Here is a 26,724-nt window from a genome sequence, read left to right as displayed (position 1 = left end):
TTCAATTAATTAAAAATAAGAAAACCCAATTTAATTAATTGAAGGCAATCCAAAGTCTTTAAAAATAATTAATCAAACTAATTAATAGTCTAATTAAATAAAATAGGGAAGCCATTTAAATAGATGAAATAGAGCTCATGCTTAAATAAATAATAGCCCATATAAATTTAAAAGATGAGGCCCAACTCAATAAAATATGAATGGCCCAGACTGAATAAAATAAATCGGGCCCAGCTAAATAAAATTAAAAATCGGCCCAAGCTTTTTTTAAAAATCGCAGCCCAAATCTATTTAAAAATCGAAGCCCATCACTCATAAAAATCGGCCCAAAGAGATTAAAACAAAAGCCCAACTGATTCAACCCAAACCTAAGCCCAACACTCCCAAGCCCAAACCTAGCCTAGCCCAAAACTCCCTCCCTTCTTCTCCACCTAACACACGCACACACTCACTAATCTCTCTCAGCGGCGCTCACTCTCTCTCGCCCTCTGCGCTCTCCTGCCGCCGCTACCGGACGGCAGCGCCGTCCCCGGAGGCCGGCGGCTCCGCCTCCTCTCTCCTTTACTTCGACCTCTCTCCTTTCCTCACCTCAAGTCTCCCTCGAAATTCCGCTGCCGCCGCCGCCGAAGCTTGCCAGAGCAACAGCGACAGCCGCTGACGACGCTCGGCTCTCCCTCCTCAAGTCGACGGCACCAAGGCCGCCGGCCATCACCCCTCTCTCTCTCCTCCTTGGCGACAGCAACAGCAAGGCTGCCGCCTCCCTGAACTCCCTCTGCTCTCTTAACTCCCCCTGTTCTAGGTCCGGCAGCCGCGGTCAATGGCTCCACGCCACCACCGTCAGCACACCCCTCCCTCTCTGAAACTTCCGGCTGCCACGACCAGCAGCTGGTCGCCGCCGCCGACGCTCCTCCCTCTCCTCTGCTCAACCTTGGCCGATGGCACCGCCATCGCCGCCCTCAAATTCCCAGCGAGTAGCAGCCACCAAGCTGCCACCACCGCCGCCCATTTCCCTTCTGTTCTTACTCAGACGGCAGCAACGAGCCACCGCCGACTCTACCCGATTCTGACTCCGGCGAGCAGCAGCAAAGGGCCGCCGCTGCCATCGCCATTACTCCCCCGCCAGACTCGACACTTACAACCACACAGTCCACACCCGACAAAGCTCAAAACTCAAGTTTGAAGCATGCTTGTTTATCAATATCTATCTCATTGCTTTATTCTCAATTGTAAAAACATTTGATACTTTTGCTTAAACACATATATGGGAAGATATACAAAGATATATGCATATGTAAAGTTCATTTCTTTATTCAGTCCAGTGGATGGGTTGTTGTGGTGCCTTTGTCTAAAACAAGTCATGAAAGAGGTACATGAAAGTGTAATCCGTAATTTGAAACAACTTAGAATTTGGAGAGTAAAAACCTTGATCGAGAGGGATGCTCAATTGTGTGTGCTGAAAATAGGTGAGGGAGATGAGCTTGATGTACATTCTGAAAAAGCTTGCTCCTGAAGTTGAGTTTCCATTCGTTTTTGCGAGGGATTTGTGAGAAGTGGGTGGGAGATTGAGTAGAAGTGGAAGGGGATGGGTGAAGTATATCAGTGGGTGTGCTACTGCATGATTTTTGCAGGGAGTTGGTGGTGGGAGTGGGTAGTGATGATAACTTTTCAAAAAGAAGGGAGTAGGTGGAAGAGTAGGTAGATGTGGGAAATTTGGTGGAGAAATTAAATATAATAAAATAAAGTCTTCCGGGTTATACTATGAAAACTGTAATAATTCTTCAGGGTTTGCTGACTAAATGCTCGCAAAAATGCTTTGAATGCTAAATTAAATAAATATGCGACGCACATAAATTTAATAACTAAATTTACAAATGTTTTTGTAAATTATTTTTTTGTTGGAATTAAAAATAAATTTATTTTCTTTATATCCGGCGTGAATCATCTTACTTCTAAATTTCGAAAATAAATTCTAAATTTAACTCAGGGAAACGGGTAGTACCTATATTTGAATAGGGTAAAATTTACGGTTGTGGATAGTCTAAAAATAATAAGCCGAAAGCATTAAAATCATAGAGGTACAATTCTAAGTACACAAGCACGTGCGGGCCAGGTTCATTTAAGTTATACTTATATCCTTGATACAAATACTTAAATATTGGCGAGGCAACAAAATCATGCATATATTATATATACATTATAAGAAAAATGCTAATACACACACTCAAAAAACAAGGATTCTTATAAAAAAACGTAATCATAATTTCAAAATCGTAACCCTAGATAAAAGCATGATTGTTTAGTAAAAAAATACGTTAAAAGACTTCTTGTTTCTATCCTGTCATACTTATTAATAACTATGAATTTTATACATCCTTGTCGTAAACATTTTTTTTGAAACCAAAGACGAACCATCTTATTAGGAGTAATCCTCCAGAAGAATATTGCTTAACCAGCGAGGAAAATCAGCAGTCCAATAGATCGGCTGCTGACACAAACGCGCAAATTGCGCTAAAGAATGAGCAACTCTATTTGCTTCTCTATACACATGATTGACACTAATAAGCATAGAAGAGCGAGCAATACTCAAAATACCTAAAATATCATCCGATAGAAATTGTCCCTCCTCTTTCGGGCAAGCCATTACCCGCGCTGCAAGCATAGAATCTGTAAAGATTTCAATCGACATAATATCATACTCCATGCACCAAGTGATACCAGCGACCACGACCATAATCTCCAGTGATATCCTAGGTTTGGGGCGCGGGCCGACTCATCGCATGGGATGCGACAGTCGCACCCAATAATCAGTGATATATTTATGGGTAATTGATGTATAAATATACGAACTTTACTCACTTTTTGGTATTTACATATGAATTTTAAATTCTATTTATAAATACACGAACTTTAAACTTATTTAATTTTTGACCCGTTTTTCACGTGTTTGAGAAAAGAAATATATTCCTATACTTATAGGAATAAAACCGCGCCTGTAAACCTTAGGTTAATAGGCCGGACTTTTATTTTATCTCCAATTAATTAATCCAATAGTCCAACTATTAAGGCTATTAGAATATATCAATATATCATAATTTAGTCCATTAGATATATTTCAATGCATTATATTATAGATTATTAATCTAAATATGATATTTTAGCATGGACGATCCTTTTCTTTTCTCAACTTGAAAAGAAGAAATAAGATAAGAAAACTCAGCAGGATCACTTGAGCCAATTACTATTTCAAATCTTGACCACAAAATCGTTCAACAGAAAGATATTTTGAGTAGGATATTTTGTTTATGCATCTTTGTTCATTGTAAAATTCATCAATCCTAGTAAGGGATATGGATTATGATGCTTGAAATGTAACGTCGATCCAATGTATTATGGGCTTTAATATCGCGTAGAAAGCCCGAAAATGGGCCCAATTATAAAATCTAAAAGGGCGATAATGTAAATTTAACAATGTAGCGTAGTTTCTCGAAATCGCCATAGTCATTCATACCCTCAACCCCCCGACGCCACGCACCTCCGCCATTTTCACCCCAACACCCGCCGCCGGCGTTGATCTGAATTTTATTCAGCCGTCGATCATCGGCGACAGAATTCTCAATTCAACGGATAAATCGATCGGAAAATGCCGCCGAAGCAGCAATCGAAAGCGGATTTGGCGAAGAAGCAGAAGGTAGTCGAGGACAAGACATTTGGATTGAAGAATAAGAACAAGTCGAAAAATGTCCAGAAATACGTTCAGTCTCTAAAACAATCCGTTCAGCCCAAACCCGACTCCAGCAAACTCAACGCACAGGTCGAGCAGCGATTCGGTTTGATGATTGTTCTTCTTCCCGTTTATGTTTCGTTTTGGTTTCGGTGTGTTTGTAGATAATCGATGATTGATAATTTCTTTGCTGGTAATCTTTTGAATTAACAGAAGAAGAAGGAGGAGGAGAAAGCAAGAGAGAAGGAGCTGCAGGAGTTGTTCAAAGTTGCCGTCAAACAACCTAAAGTTCCTATTGGTAAGTTTCACAAGTTTATGTGGATTCTGAATTAGTTTTAATCATGTTATATGCTTGAAGTTAAATTTCACAAAATTGTTTATGCGGTTTTTGAAATTATGTTAATATTTTATGTACTAAATTTATTGTGAGTTGTTGTCTTCATGTGATGTTAAAGGCATTTTGCTTGATTTCTTAATCCAAATCCATTTGAGAAGCCGTGGAGAGTAATTAATTTATTTAATCTCCTATGATTGTTGTTTGCAGGTGTTGATCCAAAGTCTATTGTGTGTGAGCATTTTAAGGTGGGGCAATGTGCCAAAGGGTTTAAATGCAAGTTCTCCCACGACCTGAATGTGCAAAGGAAAGGGGAGAAGATAGACATCTACAGTGACAAGCGTGATGATGGTTTGTACCAGAAGGTTTTAGCTCTAAATAATTTTAATAATTTATATGATTCTTTAAATCGTCAATTTTTGTTGTGTGCTTTCGGATCTTTCACTTCGTTCTATCAGAAGAAAATGGCACAATGGAGGACTGGGATCAAGAGACTTTGGAGAAGGTTGTCGCCTCCAAGAGCAATGAGTACAACAAGAATAAGCCTACTGATATAGTAATCCCTCTTCCACTATGCTCTCTATTAACCCCCTGATATTTATTACTAGAGTATTACTTACAGAATATCACTAGGTTATGAAATATCATATAAATACATAGAATTGATGCTAAGGTTATATATATATATATATATATATATATATATATTTTCTTGTTCTAAGTGGAAGTTTACTTAAGAATGTTTTTGGTATAGGTGTCAACACAATTTCATGGAAAAAACATTATAGATGTGTTCAAGATTATTTTGATCGATTGCAAAGATAGCATCTTGTTTTAGTGAAAAAGAGAAATTTACTTCTGTTTTGAGAAACTTTTTCAGTTTGCTATTATGTAAGAAGATAGACATGGAGGTTATATCTGTCATATTATAAGTAATATTGGAAATACCAAGTTCTAACTTCTTTTCTCATTTTCATCGAAGGTATGTAAATACTTTCTGGAAGCAGTGGAGAAGAAGCAGTATGGCTGGTTTTGGGCCTGCCCCAATGGTGGTAAAGATTGTCATTACAGACATGCCCTCCCTCCTGGATATGTTTTAAAATCTCAAATGAAGGCTCTTTTGGAGGAGGAAAGTAAAAAAGTATCCATAGAGGAGGAGATTGAAAATGAGGTATTTCTAAAAATGTAGTTAGAATTTAAATTTTCAATCAATTTTTATGTACCATCTCTTTTCTAGCTGGTGCCAATTCCTTAGCTTTCCCCAGCCTTCTTTGGACCCAAATGTAGTAGCAATATTAATGGTTTTAGATTCACTTTTCAGCGTGCAAAAATAGCTACTACGACTCCAATGACTCCGGAGTTATTCATGCAATGGAAGATGAAAAAGATAGAGGCTAGAGAAGCAAACCTGGCTGCAGAGAGGGCAGACAGAGCAAAGAATGATCGCATGAGGCAAGTCTTCTTAAGTAAATACTTGTACATGTGTTTAATATTCCCTAATGCTGTTGGATGTTGGTTATTCACATAAACTTGCTTACTTGTTTACCAGTGGTCGTGAGCTCTTCCTCCTAGATGCCAGCATATTTGTTGATGATGCCGAAGCATATGACAAATACCACAGGGAGGACGAAGCAGACGCAGATCAAAAGGTACTGTTATTTGTTTCACCTTCTATGTTTAACCTAATTGTACCTGAAAGTTGATGGATTTACTAAATGTTTGACTAGAACTAAGATAAAGATTAATATTTATAGGGTCAATTTTTGTGCAAATGACACAACATTTACCTATATTTGCAATTTTCGCAGAACTTTTATATCGTTGGAATTAGAACACCTTTTAAATTTTTGCAATTAGAACCTCCCCACTTATTTTGTGATAAATGTTGATTGTTGATTCATCGGTAAAACGACTTCGTTTTAGTGGTACACGTCGAACAAACTTTGCTGAAAAAATGGGGGTGTTGAAAATCCAAAATATTTGAAAGTGATGTTGTAATTGTGACATTTTAAAAGCTGTTTGAAAATTGCAAGTTTGGGTAAAGGTTGTGCTTTTTGCGGCATTTAGCCCATAATATTGTTCCTTTATCATATTTTCTTAATTCTAGTTATTGTTTTCTGTGAGATGGGAATTCTTCTGGTAGAATCAACTCAAGTACGAGTGAATTGAAAAAGGTCAGCCCATATTAGTTTGCTGCAGATACCAATTCATTTCCTGGATGCAAAACAAATAATAACGACTTACAAAACAATATTTATGTCATCCTTCAGTATTACAGTTGAAATGGTGATTGTCATATAATCATGCTGCTATCTAGCACTAGCATTAGTTGTGTGAATACAATTGAGGCTAGTGCTAGATAGCACCAAGTTGGTCAATGTCAATCTAATGGACATATTACCGGGGCGGAAGGGGAAAAGAGTGAATCAAGGCTGTGTTTTGATTGAGGGTGGTGAAATCCAAGAATCAGGATCCAAATTAGTGTGAATTTGAGAACTACCAATAGTATTTAAAAATAGTTTAAATTTTACGGCGGATTTCAAATATAAGCAATGGACCAACAGAGAACTGCAATTGATGCTGGTTGCTTTTGTGGATTTCATCTATTCTGTCTTGATTCTCCTTTCCGTAGCAGCTTAAGTGGTTTTTTGACACTTGGGACTTCCACTTTGGCGGAATGTCTTACAGAACTACAGAAGAAATAAACTTGTCATCTAGTCAATATAGGCCTAGGATAATTTACGGGTGCCATGGCTGTTAACGACCCCCAGCTTAAATGTGGTAAAAGCAAACCATGCACGTTGTTACTGGTATCTGGAAAATTCCTTGTATAGGCTTAGTTGTCTAATCGTCTTCCCGGAATTTCTAATCTGTGTTTGTCGACCTTGTTCATACATGTAAAATACAATATATTATCCCAAAGGCTTATATCTAGGATTTTGAGTCTTCCTCATCTTCTTCTAAAATGTTGCTAATTTTATGGATTTGTAATTTAGGTTGCATATCTTTGAGGAAACCATAGAGGTGATGGATCGTTATTAAAAGGGTTAGACTTTAGAGGGTGTTTGGCTGAGCTTATAAGCTCTTTAAAACAACTTATAAGCTGTTTAGGAGCTTATAAGCTCTTTCAAAGTGTTTGGCAAAATAAGCTCATAAACAGCTTATAGATCTAAAAATAAGCTTCAAGAGCTTATAAACTCACCAAAAAATAAGTTCCTCTACCTCCAACTTATTTTTTCATAATCTTTATATGCAACAACCATTTTATACATATTATGCAACTATAATTTGTTATTTTCATCATATACCATTTTAAGTTCATCTCTCTTTGATTTCTTTCTCTAGCTTATAAGTTCAATTATCCAAATAGTTTGACAACTTATGAGCTCTTGAGAAACTACATCTTATAAGTTGTTGGGGCTTATAAACTCTTTAAAATAAGCTTGGCCGAAGAACTAGGCCTTATCAGTTCCGATCTTTGTATTTATGCTCCTTGTTCAAATGGACCTTTATAGCTTATAGATGGAAAGAAAGTATACTAGTAAAAACTTTGTCGGCAGATCATATTTTTGGCCGAAGAGCATCATATTATGATGATCTTTCAAGATAATTTCTTCTCTGTATTCCTCATTTTACGTTGGTCAAAGGGCATCATATTCAAATTAAGGGACTTTTCAACTTGTAATTTTATAATTTACATTATTCATATTCAAATTTATGAATGATGTTATTTCAATATTCTTAGCATTTACCGAGCTCACTCATTTCAGGTCAATAAGGATGCACCTACAGATAGGCCTAGTTCATCCACATCGACCATGCGGAGTGCAACTGATCACGATGATGACAATGGTGAGGTTGACGAGGATGATGATCTGGACATGGATGAATTAAATGAACTGGAAGCTAGCCTATCGAAAACAACATTAGAAATCAAAGAACCAGCTGACAATGTGTGATTCTGGGCTAGACGGTCCAGTCAACGCCCATTTTTAACTCAGCCCGTCAGCGGTCGAAGAATGCTGCTCATTCGCGGCGGCCACCTCCGCTGAAAGCTGCATTGAGTGTGTAAGAGAGAGAGAGAGAGAGAGAGAGAGAGAGAGAGAGAGGAGCTATGATTTCCTTGTGCCTGGTGGTAGCGCTAGTCAGTTTGTTAGTCTATATATTGCTAAATCTGTGTGTAGTTTAATATTATTGGGAGTTCGTGGGTTATAATAAGCTGATTCCAACTTCAGAGTTTATGTCAATTTATTTTCTGTCCGTCAGTGGTGGTAATTGAAAGATGTCTACTGTCGTGCACACAAAAGGTAGCAGTTGGGTTCTTGCGTTATTAAATGATGATAATAAGCTTTTGCGACGTGACCCATAATATAGAGGGTTACTTTTTAATTCCAAGTAATTATACCATCTTCATTTTTATTTTCATTTATAAAACGACGTTGTCACACGTGGGATAAGCAAGCAAATATGAGATGCTGTAATTGCCAAGGTTAATCGACGAGTCATAAAACAGATATGATCATAGATGTAGCAAAATGTACATTCTTTTCGCTAAAAGGAATTTACAGAATTGGATGTTTTAAGATGAAACGTTCATTTAATGGGGGCAAGAATTGTATAGACCAGGAGAAAAGTAACTATGATGATTGCTCCAATTAGAGTGAATCTTGGACTAGTCCATAAGATTTGATCTCTCGCTTCTTTTGATGGGGTCCACCTCCTCCGACAGTGGATACTCCGACCGCCTTGGGTTCCAGCTAACATATTTGTCCGGCGAGAAACCTGAGAACAGTGTCTTCTTTCCTTTCTTTTTGAAGCTGGACCATGCTTTATCCCAATCCCTTGAGAATTTATCATCTGAAAAATGATATGTCAGTGACTACTGCATAATGAGCTACTATATTAAGCTATGATATTCTTTCCCATATGAAGCTTTTGAAAACATGAAGATTTTTCTTTGTGAAGATGGACAAAACATGAAGATTTTGCTGATATAGATGATACTTTGTTCCAGCATCACCATTCACCAATCAGCACCCAAGCCTTAACAAACTTATGTCTTGTGCCAACAGCGGGTGGTGCTTAAAGCAATTCCGTCAGATTTTGGGAGAAGCTGAATATCCATATATGCTATAAGTCTAAAAATTGTGAAATATTAAGAACAAATTAAGAGCTGTTGGTAGTGTTTTTGGAGAGTAGGTCTAGAGAGAGAATCTTGGTTACCTAAGTGTTTCTAGATGGACATAGCTTAGGCAAGGTTATCATATCGTATAAAAGTAAAGGCAAATCACTTGTATGTCTACGTTTTGTTCACAGAGTGGTAGTACCCCCTATAACAATTTCCAACAGTTTTCTTGTGCTATGGTCTCTTTGCCAGAAAACCTGATGTTTATGATCTATTACCCTTGTATTCCACTCAGACGACACAATAATATCACATACCTTCTGGAGGAAATATCACACGTTAATGTATAAATACATCAACCTTAATATGAATAGACACATTAACAAATGAATGTTTATTCAGAGTAATATTTGTCGGATGCACATGCATCAAGTGAAAGAGTGAGCATCAACACATAGGATAGTAATAGGTTCCATGAATAATTTTGAGAAAATTTTGAAGTTCTTTTTTTTTTCTTTGCATTATAGGACTGATTTGAGAGGGCTTGAAAATGATCAACTAGCTCAGCAAACAACAGACGATTATCATAAGTACAAAATCACCGTAAAGCTTCAGCTGAGGGGATTCTCATTCACATTTGGGAACTATGGTGTTCCTAGAGAAGCAAAAACTGAAAAATGCAACATATTATGGAGAAAATACATTGGAAAACATTTAGCTGTGACATTACAATGGATAATCTTCCTGGCGTAGTTGATGATTTTTTGAGGTGCACCAAGCTCAGTTAAGCTTCTCAAATTCTCACAGATAACGTATTCTATCCTATGTTTGTAGCTTGAACAAAGCAATGTACACCATAACAGAGGCTCCTTCCTATCCGTGTTCCCAAATCTATTCCCAACCAAATCAAACAACAAAAACATTTCATCGCACATGATTAATCGAAATCCGTAAAGCCTAACAATCGATCAAATCCAGGCACGCGACGCAATTCTTTACGCAAAAAACTCTTCGAAACCCCCAAAACACTAACAAAACACAATCATTAATTCCTCAATTTTACTAACAACGAGCACACTCCTAACAATCAGGACTTATAGAGATGCATATGCTCGATAAGTATATACATACACATCTCAAATCAATACGAGTGTGTGTGCGTGCGGGTACGCTTGACTTACCGTTACTGTTGTCGTCATTTTGCTGAGGAGGTGGCCCTCTCGCGCAGCGCGGTTTGAGAAATTTGGAATTTGATGTGAGATTGAGACAAGTGTGAGAATATAGGCTTCCGATTCGAAGTCGAATATCCATGGCTGCTTCAATGGATTCTGCAATTTTTAGCCGCAGAATTATTTTTAGTTGTGGGAAAATTGTAAAGCTGGAGAGTGGAGACTGTTGGAGTGACTCGTTGAGGAAATCGCATTTCATAATAGGCGATTTAAATTGTTAGCGATGTTTATACAGAGGTCAAATGTTAAAAGGTCGCGCGTCTGAGTAAAGTAAAAGAAACATAAAATCCGATCAATTCCCAGGTAAATACATAAATAAATCCGAAAAATGAATCAATAAAGTAATTCTAATTAATACAGTTAGAATGATATCGTTTAATTGAGTTAATATGCAAAAACAAGCCACCCTAATTACACTTAAACCCCCCATCCAAAGTTGGTGGCAACTAAACTTTAAAATTCATTGGATACTATAATTAAACCCATACATAAACAGTTCCTTCATAGCTGTTAAAAAAATTATTTATTTTTTAATTATTGCTAAAGAGGGCCGACATGTTTCTCACGGTAGAAATAGGCGTAATTTACGTAGAAAAATCATTGTAACATAGGGCAAATGTGTGGCAGATTATGGAAAATATTTCAATTCATATATTTAGTTATTTTGATTAGAACTAAGAAGAGAAAAATCAAAAAAATACATTATATGTTACAACAGAGACGTAGCAGCAAGGAACAAGCAAAATACAAGAGATAATCCAAGAGCAACACGGTTTGGTTCAATAAATGCTGTTTTTTATAAATCAGATCAAACAAAAATTAAAGCTCATAATTATTCCCTCCGTCTCCTGAAGTATGACCAAGTTCTTTTCGGCATGAGTATTAAGAAATTGGTATTTTGTGTGTTGTGTAAAAGTAAAAAAGTGAATAAATAGTATTTGCCATATAAAGAAACTGATCAAACTTCGTGGAACAAGCCAAAAAAGAAACCTGGTCATACTTCTTGAGATGGATGGAGTATATTTCAATTTCTTTGCGTTTATCATGATTGCATCCTGTTTGATCAAAGTTCTCAGCCAAATTCCCACCATCCAAAGCCTCTGTTTTCTCAAATGATCAGTCCACTACATAGGCCTTATATAGACAAAGACTAAATCTAATCTAATAAGGAAACAACTTGACTAACAAGCAAAAATAAGCCCTAATTTTGAAAATCACAAGGCTGCCAAACACGACCCTTATTTTCGAAATACAAGGCTGAAAACTAAGGGCTAAAATCCAAAAATAAATAAAAACATAAGTCTTCAAAACATATAAAGTCTTCAAGTTTCAGCCCACTCGCATGTAATGATATTAATTAAACTTGGGCCGACTCCACCATCTCCAATGGGTCTCTTCATCAACTCTTGAGCCCACACTTCTTGGACTAAACTCATCAAGCTCTCCTTGAACTTCTTGGCTCGTGCTCTTGTAACCGGACCAACAGGAACATGCACCGGGTCAGGAATCAACGAACCTTGGACTGCATCATTCCCCTCCTCTTGAAGATGATTTGTCCTCAAATCTAAAGCATCACCTACATCAAAAGGACTCAAATCAGTCACATTAAAAGAAGCACTCACATTATACTCACCTGGTAAGTCCAACTTGTAGGCATTGTCATTGATGCGCTTCAACACTTGGAATGGTCAATCGCCTTTAGGAAGTAACTTAGATCTCCGCTGCAATGGAAACCTTTCCTTGCGCATATGCAGCCATACCTAATCACCGGGCTCAAACACCACTTTGCAACGTCCTTTGTTGGCTTGCTCGACATACTGCTTCGTGCGTCGCTCAATGTTCATCCTTGCCTTCTCATGAATCTGCTTGACAAAATCAGCCCTCTGCTTTCCATCAAGGTTAGTATGCTCATGCTCAGGTAAAGGAGATAAATCCAATGAGGTCAAAGGATTAAATCCATACACAATCTCAAAAGGCGAATACTTAGTAACAGAATGAACAGAATGATTATATGCAAACTCAACATGAGGTAAACACTCTTCCCAAGACTTAATGTTCTTTTTGATGATAGCTCTAAGTAAAGTAGACAAAGTCCTATTTACTACCTCGGTTTGACCATCAGTTTGTGGATGACAAGTAGTAGAAAATAAAAGTTTAGTACCTAACTTACACCACAAGGTCTTCCAAAAGTAACTCAAGAACTTCGAATCCCTATCAGAAACAATAGTCCTGGGCATGCCATGCAATCTAACAACCTCTCTAAAGAACACATCAGCTATATGAGATGCATCATCAGATTTATGACATGGAATGAAATGTGCCATTTTAGAGAATCAATCAACCACAACAAAAATGGAATCTCTACCACGCTTAGTCCTAGGCAAACCTAACACGAAATCTATAGAAATATCAATCCAAGGTGTTATAGGAATAGGCAATGGTGTATACAATCAATAGGAACTCACCCTAGACTTAGCTTGTTTACATGTAACACATTGACCACAAATTCTTTCAATATCTCGTTTCATATGAGGCCAAAAGAAATACTCATGCAGAACAGCTAAAGTCTTAGCAATACCAAAATGTCCTATCAAACCCCACTATGAGACTCAAGCAATAACAAATAACGTAGAGAACACTTACGAACACACAACTTATTCTTCCTAAAAAGATAGTCATCATGCCTAAAATACTCTCCACTAGCAGATCTCTCACATGCTTGATAAATCTCACCAAAATTATCATCATGCTCGTACAAATTCTTAATGCACTCAAAACCAAGCAACTTGACATCTAAGGTAGAGATCAAGGCATACCTCCGAGAAAGTGTATCAGCCACTACATACATACAATATTATCTACATGTGCATTGGTATAAATAATGATAACAACACGTACCATGATTCTGTCCTTCAATTCATGTACATGCACGGTACTCTAATAATTTAATTATCTGAAAAATTATAAATAAATAAAAAAGAAAAAATATATATTTAATGGTTTATTGAATCTAAATCTCTATATAAAAATTGGAGAATCGAGCATGAATATTATATCTAAATAGAATATAATTTGAAAAGATGCGTAACCAGTTGACTTACACAATTAATATATTGTATGATAGAGTAAAATGTCACCCACAAGATATTATTTATAATAAATAAATTTTTGGATAGTACTTTATCACTGAGGCAGCGTTTTTGGAGCATTTAAATTAAATAATTATTGGAGACATGTGAATATCATGCATGCATTATATAATGCACAACTCACATGCACTTGATGAATGTAAGAAAATTAAGATCAGATGAATGTAAGAAAATTACTCATTTAGATTTGTACAATTTTGTTTATGCATAAAAAATTTGAAGTTGACTCTGATTTAATTTCGAAGTGAACTATTTTACTATATTAGGATAAATCCTTAACGGATCAAATTGATTGATCCGGATCAGTAGGGGTAAAAAAGTCATAATTTTTTTTAATGAAAATGTGTTTATCTTAAATGCCCCTAATAAAAGTTTATTATTTTAAAATACTAAATTTAATATATTATGAATGTAAATTTAATGTCTTTTCATTTTTCTAGGCCATAAATTAAATTCATGAACATAAAATTAAATGTTTAATCTCCTTAAATCTATGCAGTTAAGTAAATTCATTAAACATAGGAAGTGATACTAGGGGTGATAATTCGGTTCCGGTTATTCGGTTATAACTGTAATCAAACCGAAATTTCGATTAATCAGTTAACCGATAATCGAAATTTACCGGTTCGGTTTGGTTCGGTTATCGGTTATTACATTTAAAATATACCGGTTATTCGGTTTAACCGGCCGGTTATCGGTTAAACCGAATAACCGATTAATTAACCGATTAAATTATAATTAATATATATTTATTATATATACTCTCATCCCAATTCTCATCTCAAATATGAAACTATATCATTCTGAATTCGCATATTAAAAGAAGGAAACAATCCCATTCTAATTAAAAGAATAAGCCCACTCAGCAGCCCATTTAGCAACTCTCTCTCTCTTCCAAAATAACCACCGACGAAGCCCTTCTTCAATCTTCACTTCGTCTCTTTCGCCCACTTCTCCTCGGACATCTGCTGCTTCACTTCCGACATCAGCGCCCCCTTCCAACCCCGACGCCGTTTGAGTTCGCCAAATCTGGCGCCAAGGACGACAAATATGAAGAAATCCGCGTCGCCGCCCACAGCGCGGAGGAGAGGTTGTTGCTTACTGGCTTCCTGACGAGGTTATCGCTTACTGGCTTCCGGCGCCGACCATTGCCTCCTTGGACTCTCTTCCCTCTCTCAATTTAATCAGCGCCGATTGAAAATCTGCTATGTTTTAACCGGTTAATTCGGTTAACCGATTAACCGGTACCGGACCGGTTAATCGGTTAACCGAACTAAAAATCGGTTCGGTTTTCGGTTACCTATTTCATGGTTAATCGGTTTCGGTTAACCGAAAAATCGGTTCGGTTATAACCGAACCGGACCGATTACCACCCCTAAGTGATACATAATTCGTTGCTTTCTAACAATTGAACATTTCATTATTTTGATAATAAATTAAACATTTCATTGATTGAAGCTATACATAATTCGTCCGACCTAAGAAAATAATTAGTTTTGTAAGTATAAATAATTTGTTTTTTTTAACATCTTTTTATGTTTTGTCTGACATTTTTGTTTTGTAACATTTTTTTATTTAAACACCCCCAATCACTATAAAACATATTTCAATATAAAAATGCAAATACTTATATATTATTATTATGAAATCGGATAATATTTCTAAAATAAAATTCTTTACATAAATCATTATTGAGTTATGTATTTATCAAGTATTGTGTACTTTTCAACATCATCTTGTATATGTAATATAATTTATATTATAATTTAGGATTATATATATGCATATGTATATGTATATCACATACTTAAAAAAATTTGAATATTTTCTACAAGTAAAACTTTTTAAATATGACAAAAAAATTGTGTGAGATTGAGCCTATTGTAATCTCCAATGAAATTATGAATTATTACGAATAATTTGAGTTTATTAATTTTAATTATAGTTATTAAGTGCCAATTAAAATTTATTCACTCTCAATCATAGAATATTTTTACTATATTTGATTAATTATTTAGTGAATATATTTGGAAGATGACTATTTGTTGTGCCCAAAAATAACAATAATAACAGAAAGCAGTAAAGAACACGAGATTTACGTGGTTCGATCGTAAGGATCTACGTCCATGGGGTTTTAGAATGCTTTTTACTATGATCCAGAGAAAGTAACAACTTACAAAGAGTATTGAATGCTTCATGATCTAATAATGAAAATATACGCCTCTATTTATAGGCAAAATACTAAGAATTCTAGTAGGAAAAGGACTCTGTTACCGAATTCTACTCAAACTAGGCTTCTTCGCACTTATCCACGTGTATTCATGTCAATCCTGAGCCCGAGTCCTTATCTGATTAGGATATCCTTATGGATTCGAAACACATCCTGTTGGGAATAGGATAACGTCTTTGATTTAGGGTTGATTTGGGGCCGAACAGGCTTGTTCTGGGCCGATCAAAGTTTACCGGGTTGTTAGGTTCGGAGGGTCTCGAATAGGTGTATTGGGGGGGGGGAGAAATACACATACGGGCTATTTTTCTTTGTTAAAACGAAACTTTGAATACAAACTGACTCAACCTGTTTACTTAAAAGAGTTTTGTCAAAACATGGTTAACGACTGATACTGAATACTCTTCAGTAAGAATTATCAGTTAAGTCAATGACTTTAGCTGATACACGTAAGGCTTCAGTCGAGTTTGATAAACAGAGAGATTTTATGAATATTACTGACTATCAGAAGATAGATCAGTTAGACTGATAACACACACAGCGAAAAACTTTCGTTTCGAAATAGCCTGTGATATTAAACACGTTGTCAGCAGTTAAGTTTCTCTTTGCAATTAATCAGTTTTCAGTTTATGAAGGTAAGAGCACAAGTAAGAAGATAAGTACTGAAAGCTGTAAATAACACATAAATTTTTATGTGGTTCGGAAAACACTTTCTACATCCACGGTCGGTTGATCAGACCAACAACTTCACTGGGCAAGTGCTTACGGGTGCACAACAAACCTGAACGTGTGCTTGCGGGTGCACACAAACCGAGATGACTGAAGAGCCTATCTTCAGTACCAAAACACTGGGTTGGATTTCTCACTCCTAGCGCACACTGGGCACTAAGATCCCACGGAGACAGAACACTGGTATGAACTCCTTTTCAACACAAACACTCAATTCGGTTCGTTGAAGAGAGGTTTGAAAACTTGCCAACTAAACCACAATGAACAAGTTCTTTGTAGTCAGTTTTACCAAGCTTTGGATATACAATATTTGCCTAAGTTCTAAGAGAATGTATGTAATCAGCAGTGATTGATTTTTGGCTTTGTGATTCGCTTATTCGATTTAAACTTTGGGGAGGCTTGATTTTGTTGAGTAACGAATTCGGCAGTATTTCAGCTTATGTTGTTGAATCGGTGAAGATTGAAGTAATCCTCTAGCGCTATTTATAGGAGACATCTTGAATAGATCCGTTGGCGGAGATGGTCTTCAAGATTTCTTCCGTTAGAGAGTAATTTGAACTTGGGCTGAGGTTTCAATCTTCGTGGTTCCTTGTTTGGTGAAAACGGCTACTTTGAAGAGCAGGAGGTGCGACATCTCTGAAAAGATGATCACCAACAAGGAATGGCCTCTGCAGAGAAAGGACGTTCCTAAAATATCTGCATTTAATGCGGCTGTACTTCTGGAGTGCGTGGATTCCTTTGAACGTTGGAGGTTCAGTCCGAGGAAGAATGTTTAACTGATACTTAACTTTAGTATCAATCCGCTGAGTCCACGTGGCGCGCATTAAGTAATCAGTCGAAACTGATCCTTCGACTGATAAGTCAAATATCAATATTTGACTTTCCCTTAATCGTTACATCAGTCGGCATCTTCAGTCTTCAATCTTCGGTCCTTCGTTCTTCAGTCTTCAGTCTTCAGAACAACAATTAAACTAGAGAAAGAACTCTAACACTTGAGTTCGAATAGTTCTAGTCTATTACAAGTGAAACCTATTGATTTTGATATCATCAAAACTATGATTAGGATATTTCATTAAGTTCCCAACACGGGTTGAATCAAGCCTGTTTCCGTTATTGACACCCGATAATTAACGAATGTATATTTTTATCGTCATCAGCTCCTCCCCCTAGTTTGGTCAAGACGCGGCTCTTGGTGTCTTGGCCGGACTAGAGAATTAGTGTTGCAGGGTTGATCTTTGAAGAACAGTGTACATTTTACTCAGGCGGGGTTGATTTTATAGGGTATATGGTCAGGTTCTTTTAAAATCGTTACACGTGTCCAGCCATATTTCCGTGAACATAAACCATTCGTCTCCTCACGTGTTTATTTTTTGTATTCCCATTGACCTACTCGCGTAAGGGATGTTCCTGGCCGCATATGTTTACCGCGGGTTATGTTAAAACCTTATTCTTAAAAATTCAAATTTCATTCTCTCATTTCGTTAGTTTTTACCTCTCTCAAGCTTTCTTCAACCTTCTTCTGTTGCTTGAGCTAATTTCTCTAGCGTAACCTTAGTTTTCAGGTATCACTCGTCCTCTTTCTTCATTGTTTAATCATGCCTCGTCGTGCTCCTAATACACGCATGGATTGCGCAAATCTCGATCCCTCCACCATTCATGTTTCTGAACTTCGCAAAATAAGCGAAGTTCTACTCCTTGATGGCTCTGATTTCATACTTCATACTCATAGTGGTGCTTTTAGGAAGCCTGACAATGAGGACCTCCTTTTAACACTCATGTTTCCATAGTTTTTAATGTTCATATGATGTTACTTTTATATGAAATTGAGCGTTTGATAGTTGTTTTGTGCTTAAATTACTTTATCTTGTGAAATATGATACCTGCTCGTACTTTGATGAATTTTACAGAAATATGGAGTCTTAATTTGGATAAATGGTCTTAATGCAAGTTGTATATCATCGCGATACGAGTTCGTAAGAACAAATGGTTTGCAAATCTGAGTTCGGACGAGGAAGATATGGCTGAAACAAGAAAGTCGCGCACAGTAGTGAATAGTGCCCGACGAGAATTTTTGAATTTTCGGGATTTTGCAGGATTTTCGGATTTTCTCAGTATTTTCGAGTTCTACACTGTATTTATCTCCTGTGCCTATATATAGGTCTTCTTTTGACCTATTTAGGGTTCCCAACTTTAGTTTTAAGTTCTTTAGCTTTAGATTCAAGATTTTTCATTCAATTTTATTTAATTCAGTTCTTTCAATTGCTTTCTTTTTAATTATATTTTTGATTTATTTTGCTACGTCTGGCTAGTTTCTTTATCTGATTCTAGGGTTTGTAAATAGTTAATTGAATTCATGTGATTAATTTGTTAATACCTATTTGCCTTCCAGTTTATGATTCATAATTCCTGGTGTTTGAATTCTTGTGAATTATTTGGCCAATAGTTTGCATGTTTAGCTATTCGGTTTGAGACCTAGCGGAGATAACTGTTTAGCGGATTCAGGAATGTATGATATGATTTTAACCTTGAGACCTAGCGGAGATAGGTGGATCATAGAGAGCTATTCCTATGTGCTTTTGGGAGTTAGTAGATTTTATTGAGACCTAGCGGAGATAGAAAATTTACTAATCTACGATCGTTGCTGCTCTAGCGAGAGTAATTGATTAATTAAGTGATCTCTCATCATAACTGGATTAAACTGGTTAATAGGATTAATAGATTGATTATGTGGATTTAGTTAATGAATTTACTACCCTAGGATCAGTCGTTTTCATTATTTGAATTTTCCTCTTGAATTTTATTTGCTGCTTTTTGAATTTAGTTTTAGTTAAATCTTCTTCAAATTCTGTTTGCCTGTCTACTGTGATTGTTTGTTTAGGGAGTAGTTAGGGTTATTTCGTTTATCGGTCCATGTGGATATGATACTCGATAACTGATTATTTGCTACAATTGCACCGTGTTAGTTGTGGTATTTTGTTGCTAAGAAATTAGTGATCACTGACACGCACCCGTCGTGCGGTACGATCAAAATACTTGTGTATGCCCTAGACGGACAATACACGCTCCTATTGCTCACAACCAAAGAACTGTCTTAGCAGAAAGTATAGGGTCGAATCCCACAGGGAGTGAGGAACCACTTTGTTCTCCGAAGACAAATTGAGGTGTCACAAGTCTCAATCTGTATAACCTGCACAAATAAACTGAACGAAGATCAAATATAAAAAGGGGTAAGGTTTTCGGTTAGGTCATAACTGTTGTCGATATTTGTATTGGTCATAGGCATACTGAAGATCCGTCCATGATACATATAACCTCAAGGTGTGGCCCAAAGACATTGGGGTGTTTCAAGAGATTATACTTCACACTTGGGATGGTTGAGTCCATTGTAATCACTTGGTCCGAAGATCACGGTTTTTCCCCGGTCACAAGGCTGTGCTTCACTTCTCCGTAGGTAGTAGTCATACCCGTTATCCACCAAGTATGGCCCTTATCAACCTTCTCTCCCAAGGTCCCCGGAATTGCACCCTGAGCACATATGACTCTCGGGATTGTAATTTCCAGTACTAAACCAACCGGTCATAGTCATACGTATGATGCAATAAGCGCATTCCTTGTTTGATAACCATGGCTTTATGCCTCGTCACAGTTGATGGGTAGTCACTAGAGAAGCCCAAGATCGAGGGAGGACAGTGTATCCCATCAATCCTTTCCTCGCCGGATGGATCTACAACACCTTGGGATGGTATTGCTCAGCTACTCGGTCAGCGCCTTACTGGTTGTCACGCCCAGGGCATCTGACCTTTGCTTGATATGGACAGGATCGTATCGAGCGGAGTTCTTCCGTTAGGTCCTTACTGGCCATGGTTCTACCCAAGATCCCGGAACTACTAGACTCAACCGATAGCACAAATGCCTCGCAATAGTTTTACATATCGACAATAATTATTTCCACCCCGTAACCTTACCAAGGGGATTACTCACACATATTGAAAAGCGTAAATGCAAAATAACATAAACACATCATTAAGCAAAAGTAAATACTTGAAATAAAAGTACCTAAAATAAATGGCACGATCTTGTTTCTTGAACACGAATTAAAATACTAAAAGTAGTGGATTGTTTGCACGAATTTATACTAAGAAAATGTAAAGTGTTTTTGGAACTAGAGAGAATTCTAAAACGTAAGCAAAAGTGCCAAGAGTTTAAAGTACTAAAAACTAAGAATAGTGCAGCGGACAAAAGTTAACGGGCCAAGAGCTCTAATAGCTGGAGCTGCTCTTTCTTTTATACTGCGTCTAGTGGAGGGCAAACCCTAGCTGCGCCTGTCTTCAAATCTTCAGCAGGATCTTCTTTCTTTTGTGGCTCCATTGTGAATGATTTGATTGAAGATCCGACTGATTCTTTCATTCCACAGCAGATTAGGTCAACTCCTCCGCCTTCTGGATTCTTCTACCTCCTTCTTCCTTCTTTCCACGATCATCCTTGCAATTCACTACACAATCTGGCAACGGCTGGCTTCTTCTGCTTGTAGTGGTCAGACGGATTGCTTCTTTTGGTTTGATCCATACCAGGTGGGTTGCTTCGGGTTCCCATACCCCAAGTTAAACTTGAGAGGTATTGCGCCTAGGCTCCATGCTGGTAAACATGACATTGCAATCTGGGCTGGTAATGCCCAATCCGACCACATTTCCTCTGTTTTCGCTCTACTAGACTGCTTCCCCATTACGACCTGGTTTCCTCCCGAAAAGACCTGAACTGACACAAACAAAGGAGAAAAAATAGGGCCAACTGGCCCAAAAGTCGAAGATGCATCAATCACCTCCCTTCAACTATTATTCCTATGTGGGAAACCTAGGTGATTTCGAGTTTGCGTCTACCGCAACCTCAATTTTTAATCGAGATGTGTAACTTTTATAATATCCCCTTTTTTCAAATTTCTCCCTTTACTATTAGGCGAGCCCTAACATTCCACATAGTTTTGCATTACTTTGGAGTGGAAAACACTGCTAGGGTATTTTACAAAATCCAAGCCTTGAAAAAGACTGACATATTTGACCACTTTTCTTCCATCTCTTCATACAAAATACACTTCCTGGATTGCTTCGATTTTTATGACCGAGATTGAAAACATATGTACTTTTTCATTGAGATAACTCGGAGTAATTGGGCGAGAAAGTATAATCTGTTACTACTACTCCCTTGCAATGTGTAGTGGATCTCCTATCTCGAATTTCAAATTTAGATATTAAGTATATTACTCGGGATAATTTAGCCCTTGCTGCATCATGGTTGTTTGAAAGGTTTCCTGCTGATCAGGTTGGTAATTATTTATTACAGACTTGATTATAAAGTAACAGACTTGATTACCTTACTATGTTACTTTATTATATGCAGACATGAAGTGGCAAGAGCGCGCCAATCTGAGGCGTTTGGAAGCCATGAAAAGGGCTGCGCAAGCAGAACCTTCTACCCTGGGTGCTGGTTAGGCAGAGGGTATTGTAGTGACTACATTCTCTTCATCCCCGACTGAAAAGAGTACAGCGGCAGGCTCCAGTACTGCAGGTGACTCGCATGGATCACCTACTAGAAGCTCCCCGATCCCTACTTCCCCAATCTCTCAAGTTCCTTTGCCTTCATCCTCGTCGAGTAGGCGCATGCTTACTCGATCTTCGCCTAGTGGGGTTCCCACCACTACGTTATTTCAATCTTCCCTAGGCTTGAATATCCCTTTCTCCCTCTAGGATGAAGATGAGGAGCTCGAGCAGCCCACTACTACAGTGGGACAGATAGCTGTGACCGTTGGAAAATTCAAGGCCGCTGGTGGCGATGAGGACCCTCATCATCCCAAAAGATCAAAGAAATATAAGCTAAAAGGCCTTTCAAAGTCAGCGGGGAAAACTGTGGGTGATCAAGATGAAGACAACGATTTTGACCTTGTTTTGAGCATAACGGGGCCGAAATTATACCATCTATTCATGAACCGTGGCCACGCTGTTGATATGGCCAAGATGCAAGTGGAAGACATCAACAAGCTGTGTGTTGACGTTGTCAGGAATATTTTATACGTAAGTCTTGTTTTTACTTCCACCTGTTAATGGTTTTGCTTCGAGATTTTTCATATGTAAGTCTTGTTATCATTGTTGTTGTAGCTTGATTTGCTTTTCAGCATGAAACGCGCTTTCGTGACACAGTGTTACGGGGTCTGGAACTTGATCAGGTTAAATCTGAACTGACCCAGGCTAGCGTTCAGTTACAGAAGAAGGATAAAGGACTGACTCAGGCCGCTGAGTGAGTCATTGAGTTTGAAATGGAAGTAGAAAGTCAAAAAGAAAGTCTTTCCAACATGTCTGTTAGGATGAATTTGCTAGAAGCCGAGAATGCCCGAGTAATGGCCGAGATGGATGAAAGCCTGGCTAAACAGGGATAGGAACATGCCCAACAACTGCGGGCCTTGATGAAAAAACTTACCCATACTGTACATGAAGAAAGAGAAAGATGATACTTATTTGGAGTTAGCCATCAAATGCGAGAGGCTTTCTTGTCTCCTCACGGCCAGTAATTTCTGGATCAGATGGTGCATGGGCTCTTGGAGCGTTATCGTCAAACACCCCAATTCACCGAGGATTTCGACAGAGGGGTTATGTTTCTGGTAGAGGACATAGAAAGGAAAACCTTAGACATGATTGAAGCCACTTCAGAGCAACGAGATGTGTTAAACATTGATGCTTTGATAGACTCCCTGAACCCTGAGGGTTTGTTGGGCACGTTGGGGGTGGATGATTTCCTTCCCTAGGGTTTGGAGGCATGGATCATCCATGTTCTGGATAAAGCCATCAATGCTTTTATTCATGGGGATGATTCTGTCCCTTTTCCTGACAGGCCTGTCTTTAAGACGCCTTGCTTGGATTCTGTTCATGAGTCCCTGTTCCGGCATGCTGGTGCTCCTCCCAATTTTTATGGTAGTTCTCTGGCAGCTGTTTGCACCTTCCTATCTTTGGGTATTTCATCCTTGTTTTGCATTTCCCCTTCATTTTATTCTTTGTTTTGACTTTACGATTTTTATTTTATGTTTAGACCTTCATGTGAATATCCCTGCTGAAGTGGCTAAAGCTGCCTCCGTTCAGGGAGATTCTACAGATGATCCTAAGACTCACACTGGGAAAGATGCATCCGATCGTGAGGTGGAGATTCTGGTCTTGAATGAAGATCATCCTGAGAAAGATGTTTCCTCCAACACGATTCTGGCTGAACAAGATCCAACAGAGCAGGTTACTCCTTTGACCGAGGGCGAGAAGACGGCTCCTGAATCCTCTCCTATTGACCCTGTATCCAACTAGGCTATAATTTGTAGTTTTAACTTTGATTTTGTAATACGTTTTTAAACTTTGATATTGGCTCTGCCAATGTAATTGATCATTTTGTTAATAATATTTTCATCCTGCTTGCTTTCGATCTTGGTTAGTCTTGTGTTGTTTATGTATAGACTTGTTAGAATTCTTGTAGTGCTGTTTTTCTGCTTTGCAGGGTTGTTCTATCTTGTTCTATATGAAATAGTTATTTTTTGCTTTTTAGCTGGGAATGATTACTTTGATTTGTTTAACTAAGGGCAGTTGACCTTTGTTTTATTCGGCCATGGATGTTTTCCTTTTGCCAAGGATCTTTATTTTATTTCGTGCCAGGGACGTTTTCCATTTGTTTTATTTCATGCCATGGATGATTTCCCTTTTTTTCATTTCATGCCTGGGCTGATTTTCCTTCGTTTCATTTCATGCCAGAGATGATTTTTCTTTATTTTATTTCATGCCATGGATATTTTTCCTTTGTTTCATTTCATGCCAGGGATGATTTTCATTTGTTTCATTTCATGCCAGGGATGATTTTCCTTTGTTTTATTTCATGCCAGGGATGATTTCCCTTTGTTTCATTTCATGCCAGGGATGTTGGTATATACTCCTCTTCCCCCCTTTCCTTAGTGATATGCGCGTGTATTTTTGTGCGCATACTACTTAGAAAGATTCAATCTTTTGCACCTAAATCAGAGTATTTTATTTATGCAATGCATACCTCGACCAGGGACCTCATTAAAATCCTTTGGGAAAAAAAGTGTCCAGTCTAGTACAGAATTCAACGTAAAAAAAAAATGAAATAGAAAACTAAAGGGCGGTATAGTAGCTCAGGCTTGTAGATGCCTAACCTTTTGGGATCACGGTATGTCCCTATTTATTAGGCGAAGACTTTTTTGAGCATGTTGATGTTCCACGGGCGAGGCAATGTTAGCCCTCTTTCGTCCGTGAGCATGTACGCTCCTCCTTTTAGCACTTCCGTCATAATGTAAGGTCCCTCCCAATTGGGCTCAAACTTTCCAACAGGCTTCAACGCGTCTGTTCTTTTCAAAACTAAATCGCCCTTCTCAAACTTTCTCAAGTTCACTCTCTTGTCGTATCCTACCTTGATCAAGTTCTTGTATTTGGTAACCCTGATCTAGGCTAGTTCTCTTTCCAAATCAACCATGTCTAGCTTGACTTTGCTCATTTCTTCATTTAGTCTTTCCAAATCAACCATGTCTAGCTTGATCAAGTCAATCTAGTTTCGTAAGGGATGATTGCATTGGACCCATATACCAGCGTGAACGGGGCTTGCCCTATTGCAGTTTTTAGACTTGTCCTGTGTGCCCACAGGATTGTATCCAACTCCTCAGCCCATTTTCCCCTGCATTTTGCGAGCCACTTTTTGATTCCATCACAGATCGTCCGATTTGTTAGTTCCACCTGTCCATTAGCTTGAGGGTGGGCTACTGACACAAAGCGTTGTTCTATGTCCATGTGATGGCAGAAATCTCACATCCTGGCATTGGTAAATTGCGTGCTATTGTCGGAGATTAACACCCTGGGTGTTCCGAACCTGCAGCATATATTCCTCCAGATGAACATTTCCACCATTACATCATCAATTTTGTTAACAGCTTCCGCTTCAACCCATTTGGAAAATTAATCAACAGCTACTATCAAGTAGCACCCTCCTCCTGGAGCCACTGGTAGTTTACCGACGATGTCGATTCCCCATTTATCAAAGGGGCAAGCAACCTGCATGATTCCCATTTCATCTCCCGGGACGTTATCCTTGGTGCATACTTTTGACAACTTACACATTTTTTCACGAATTCTCAGGCCTCTTTCCCTATTTGTGGCCAGTAGAAACCTGCCCGTATAATCTTCCTTATCAAGTCCTTATATCCCACATTATTTCCGCAACAACCCTGGTGTACTTTTGTCAATGCATATTCTGCCTCTTCTGGCCCTAAGCATTTGAGGTAGGGACTACTGAATAATCTCTTGAATAACTGGTCATTGATCAAGCAATATTTGTTGTAGGGGTTCTGCAGAGCTATTTCTGGGTTGGAGTGTTGCCCTGTTTTGAGGAAGTGTATTATGGAGGCCCTCTAGTCAGGTTTTCTTGCGATCTCCATCACTACATCCATGTTTTCATCCATGATTTCTTGCAACAGGGTAGTTTCCCCAGTCCATGATCCTTCTGCGGCTCCCGCCATTCTTGCCAGGGTATCAGCTTTGTCATTATCCTCCCTTGGAATTTGTTCTATCACTAGTTCCTCGAGCTGGACTGCCCTATTTTTAAGATCCTCCACATAGGCTTTCATTCTTTCTTCTGTCACCTCATATATCCCTGCATATTGTTGTGCCACTAATTGAGAATCCATTTTGATATGTATCTTATTGGCTCCCGCCTGGGTTGCAACTTTTAACGCCTTTATGACAACCTCGTATTCAGCTTCGTTGTTGGACAATTGCCTCTCTCTGCACTTTACGCCTATCTGAATTATGTCTCCCTGGGGTGTTATCATGTGTATTCTCAGCCCTACTCCTCTTTTTATTACTGATCCGTCAACGTATGCTACCCAGGGTTGTTCTGGCTGTCCTCAGGTAGTTTCCTAAATGAAGTCGGCTAGCGCCTTTAATTTGATGCCATTCCTTGGTTCAAAATTCACATCGTATTCTCCCAATTTTATAGCCCATTTGACCATCCTCCCTGATAAATCGGGCCGGCCCAAAATCTGCCTGAAGGGCGGGGATGTTCTGACCACCACCTTATGTGATAAGAAATAAGGCCCTAACTTTCTCATTTTACCATTATGGCTAATGCAGATTTTTTTGTCATAGTGTAGTTTAGTTCTGGACCTTGCATAATCCTGCAT

General features: G+C 38.2%; 3 protein-coding genes across 3 annotated transcripts; 1 reads left to right on the top strand and 2 right to left on the bottom strand.

Moving 5' to 3' along the window:
- The first annotated feature begins 3,354 nt into the window (after positions 1–3,354).
- On the top strand, positions 3,355–8,289 carry LOC131016699 (zinc finger CCCH domain-containing protein 11-like). Its single transcript, XM_057945401.1, has 8 exons — positions 3,355–3,811; positions 3,935–4,019; positions 4,266–4,406; positions 4,514–4,611; positions 5,038–5,226; positions 5,377–5,507; positions 5,605–5,704; positions 7,826–8,289. Exons 1-8 carry the CDS (start codon positions 3,641–3,643, stop codon positions 8,012–8,014), a joined length of 1,104 nt encoding a protein of 367 aa, XP_057801384.1. The 5' UTR covers positions 3,355–3,640; the 3' UTR covers positions 8,015–8,289.
- Positions 8,290–8,551: 262 nt separating this feature from the next.
- On the bottom strand, positions 8,552–10,608 carry LOC131016700 (uncharacterized). Its single transcript, XM_057945402.1, has 2 exons — positions 10,362–10,608; positions 8,552–8,912 (listed from the first exon to the last, which is right to left on the bottom strand). The coding sequence occupies exons 1-2, from the start codon at positions 10,606–10,608 to the stop codon at positions 8,728–8,730; spliced, it is 432 nt and encodes a 143-aa protein (XP_057801385.1). The 3' UTR covers positions 8,552–8,727.
- A 15,345-nt stretch (positions 10,609–25,953) lies between these two features.
- LOC131018802 (uncharacterized) lies at positions 25,954–26,373 on the bottom strand. Its single transcript, XM_057947510.1, has one exon. It carries the CDS (start codon positions 26,371–26,373, stop codon positions 25,954–25,956), a length of 420 nt encoding a protein of 139 aa, XP_057803493.1.
- Positions 26,374–26,724: the final 351 nt, after the last annotated feature.

The sequence above is a fragment of the Salvia miltiorrhiza genome, chromosome 3 (assembly GCF_028751815.1).
Source record: "Salvia miltiorrhiza cultivar Shanhuang (shh) chromosome 3, IMPLAD_Smil_shh, whole genome shotgun sequence".
NCBI classification, from domain to species: Eukaryota; Viridiplantae; Streptophyta; class Magnoliopsida; order Lamiales; family Lamiaceae; genus Salvia; species Salvia miltiorrhiza.
The sequence above is the reverse complement of the archived record's forward strand: the minus strand, read 5'-3'. Positions and strand labels throughout refer to the sequence as shown.

Bases quoted from the DNA above. Each gene is read 5' to 3' on its own strand.
- LOC131018802 (XM_057947510.1), bottom strand. From the start codon at position 26,373: ATGATAACACCCCAGGGAGACATAATTCAGATAGGCGTAAAGTGCAGA.
- LOC131016699 (XM_057945401.1), top strand. From the start codon at position 3,641: ATGCCGCCGAAGCAGCAATCGAAAGCGGATTTGGCGAAGAAGCAGAAG. The intron at 3,812-3,934 runs GTCGAGCAGCGA...TTGAATTAACAG, and splicing joins CCAGCAAACTCAACGCACAG to AAGAAGAAGGAGGAGGAGAA. The intron at 4,407-4,513 runs GTTTGTACCAGA...TCGTTCTATCAG, and splicing joins CAGTGACAAGCGTGATGATG to AAGAAAATGGCACAATGGAG.
- LOC131016700 (XM_057945402.1), bottom strand. From the start codon at position 10,608: ATGAAATGCGATTTCCTCAACGAGTCACTCCAACAGTCTCCACTCTCC. The intron at 8,913-10,361 runs GTAAGTCAAGCG...ATCATTTTTCAG, and splicing joins AAATGACGACAACAGTAACG to ATGATAAATTCTCAAGGGAT.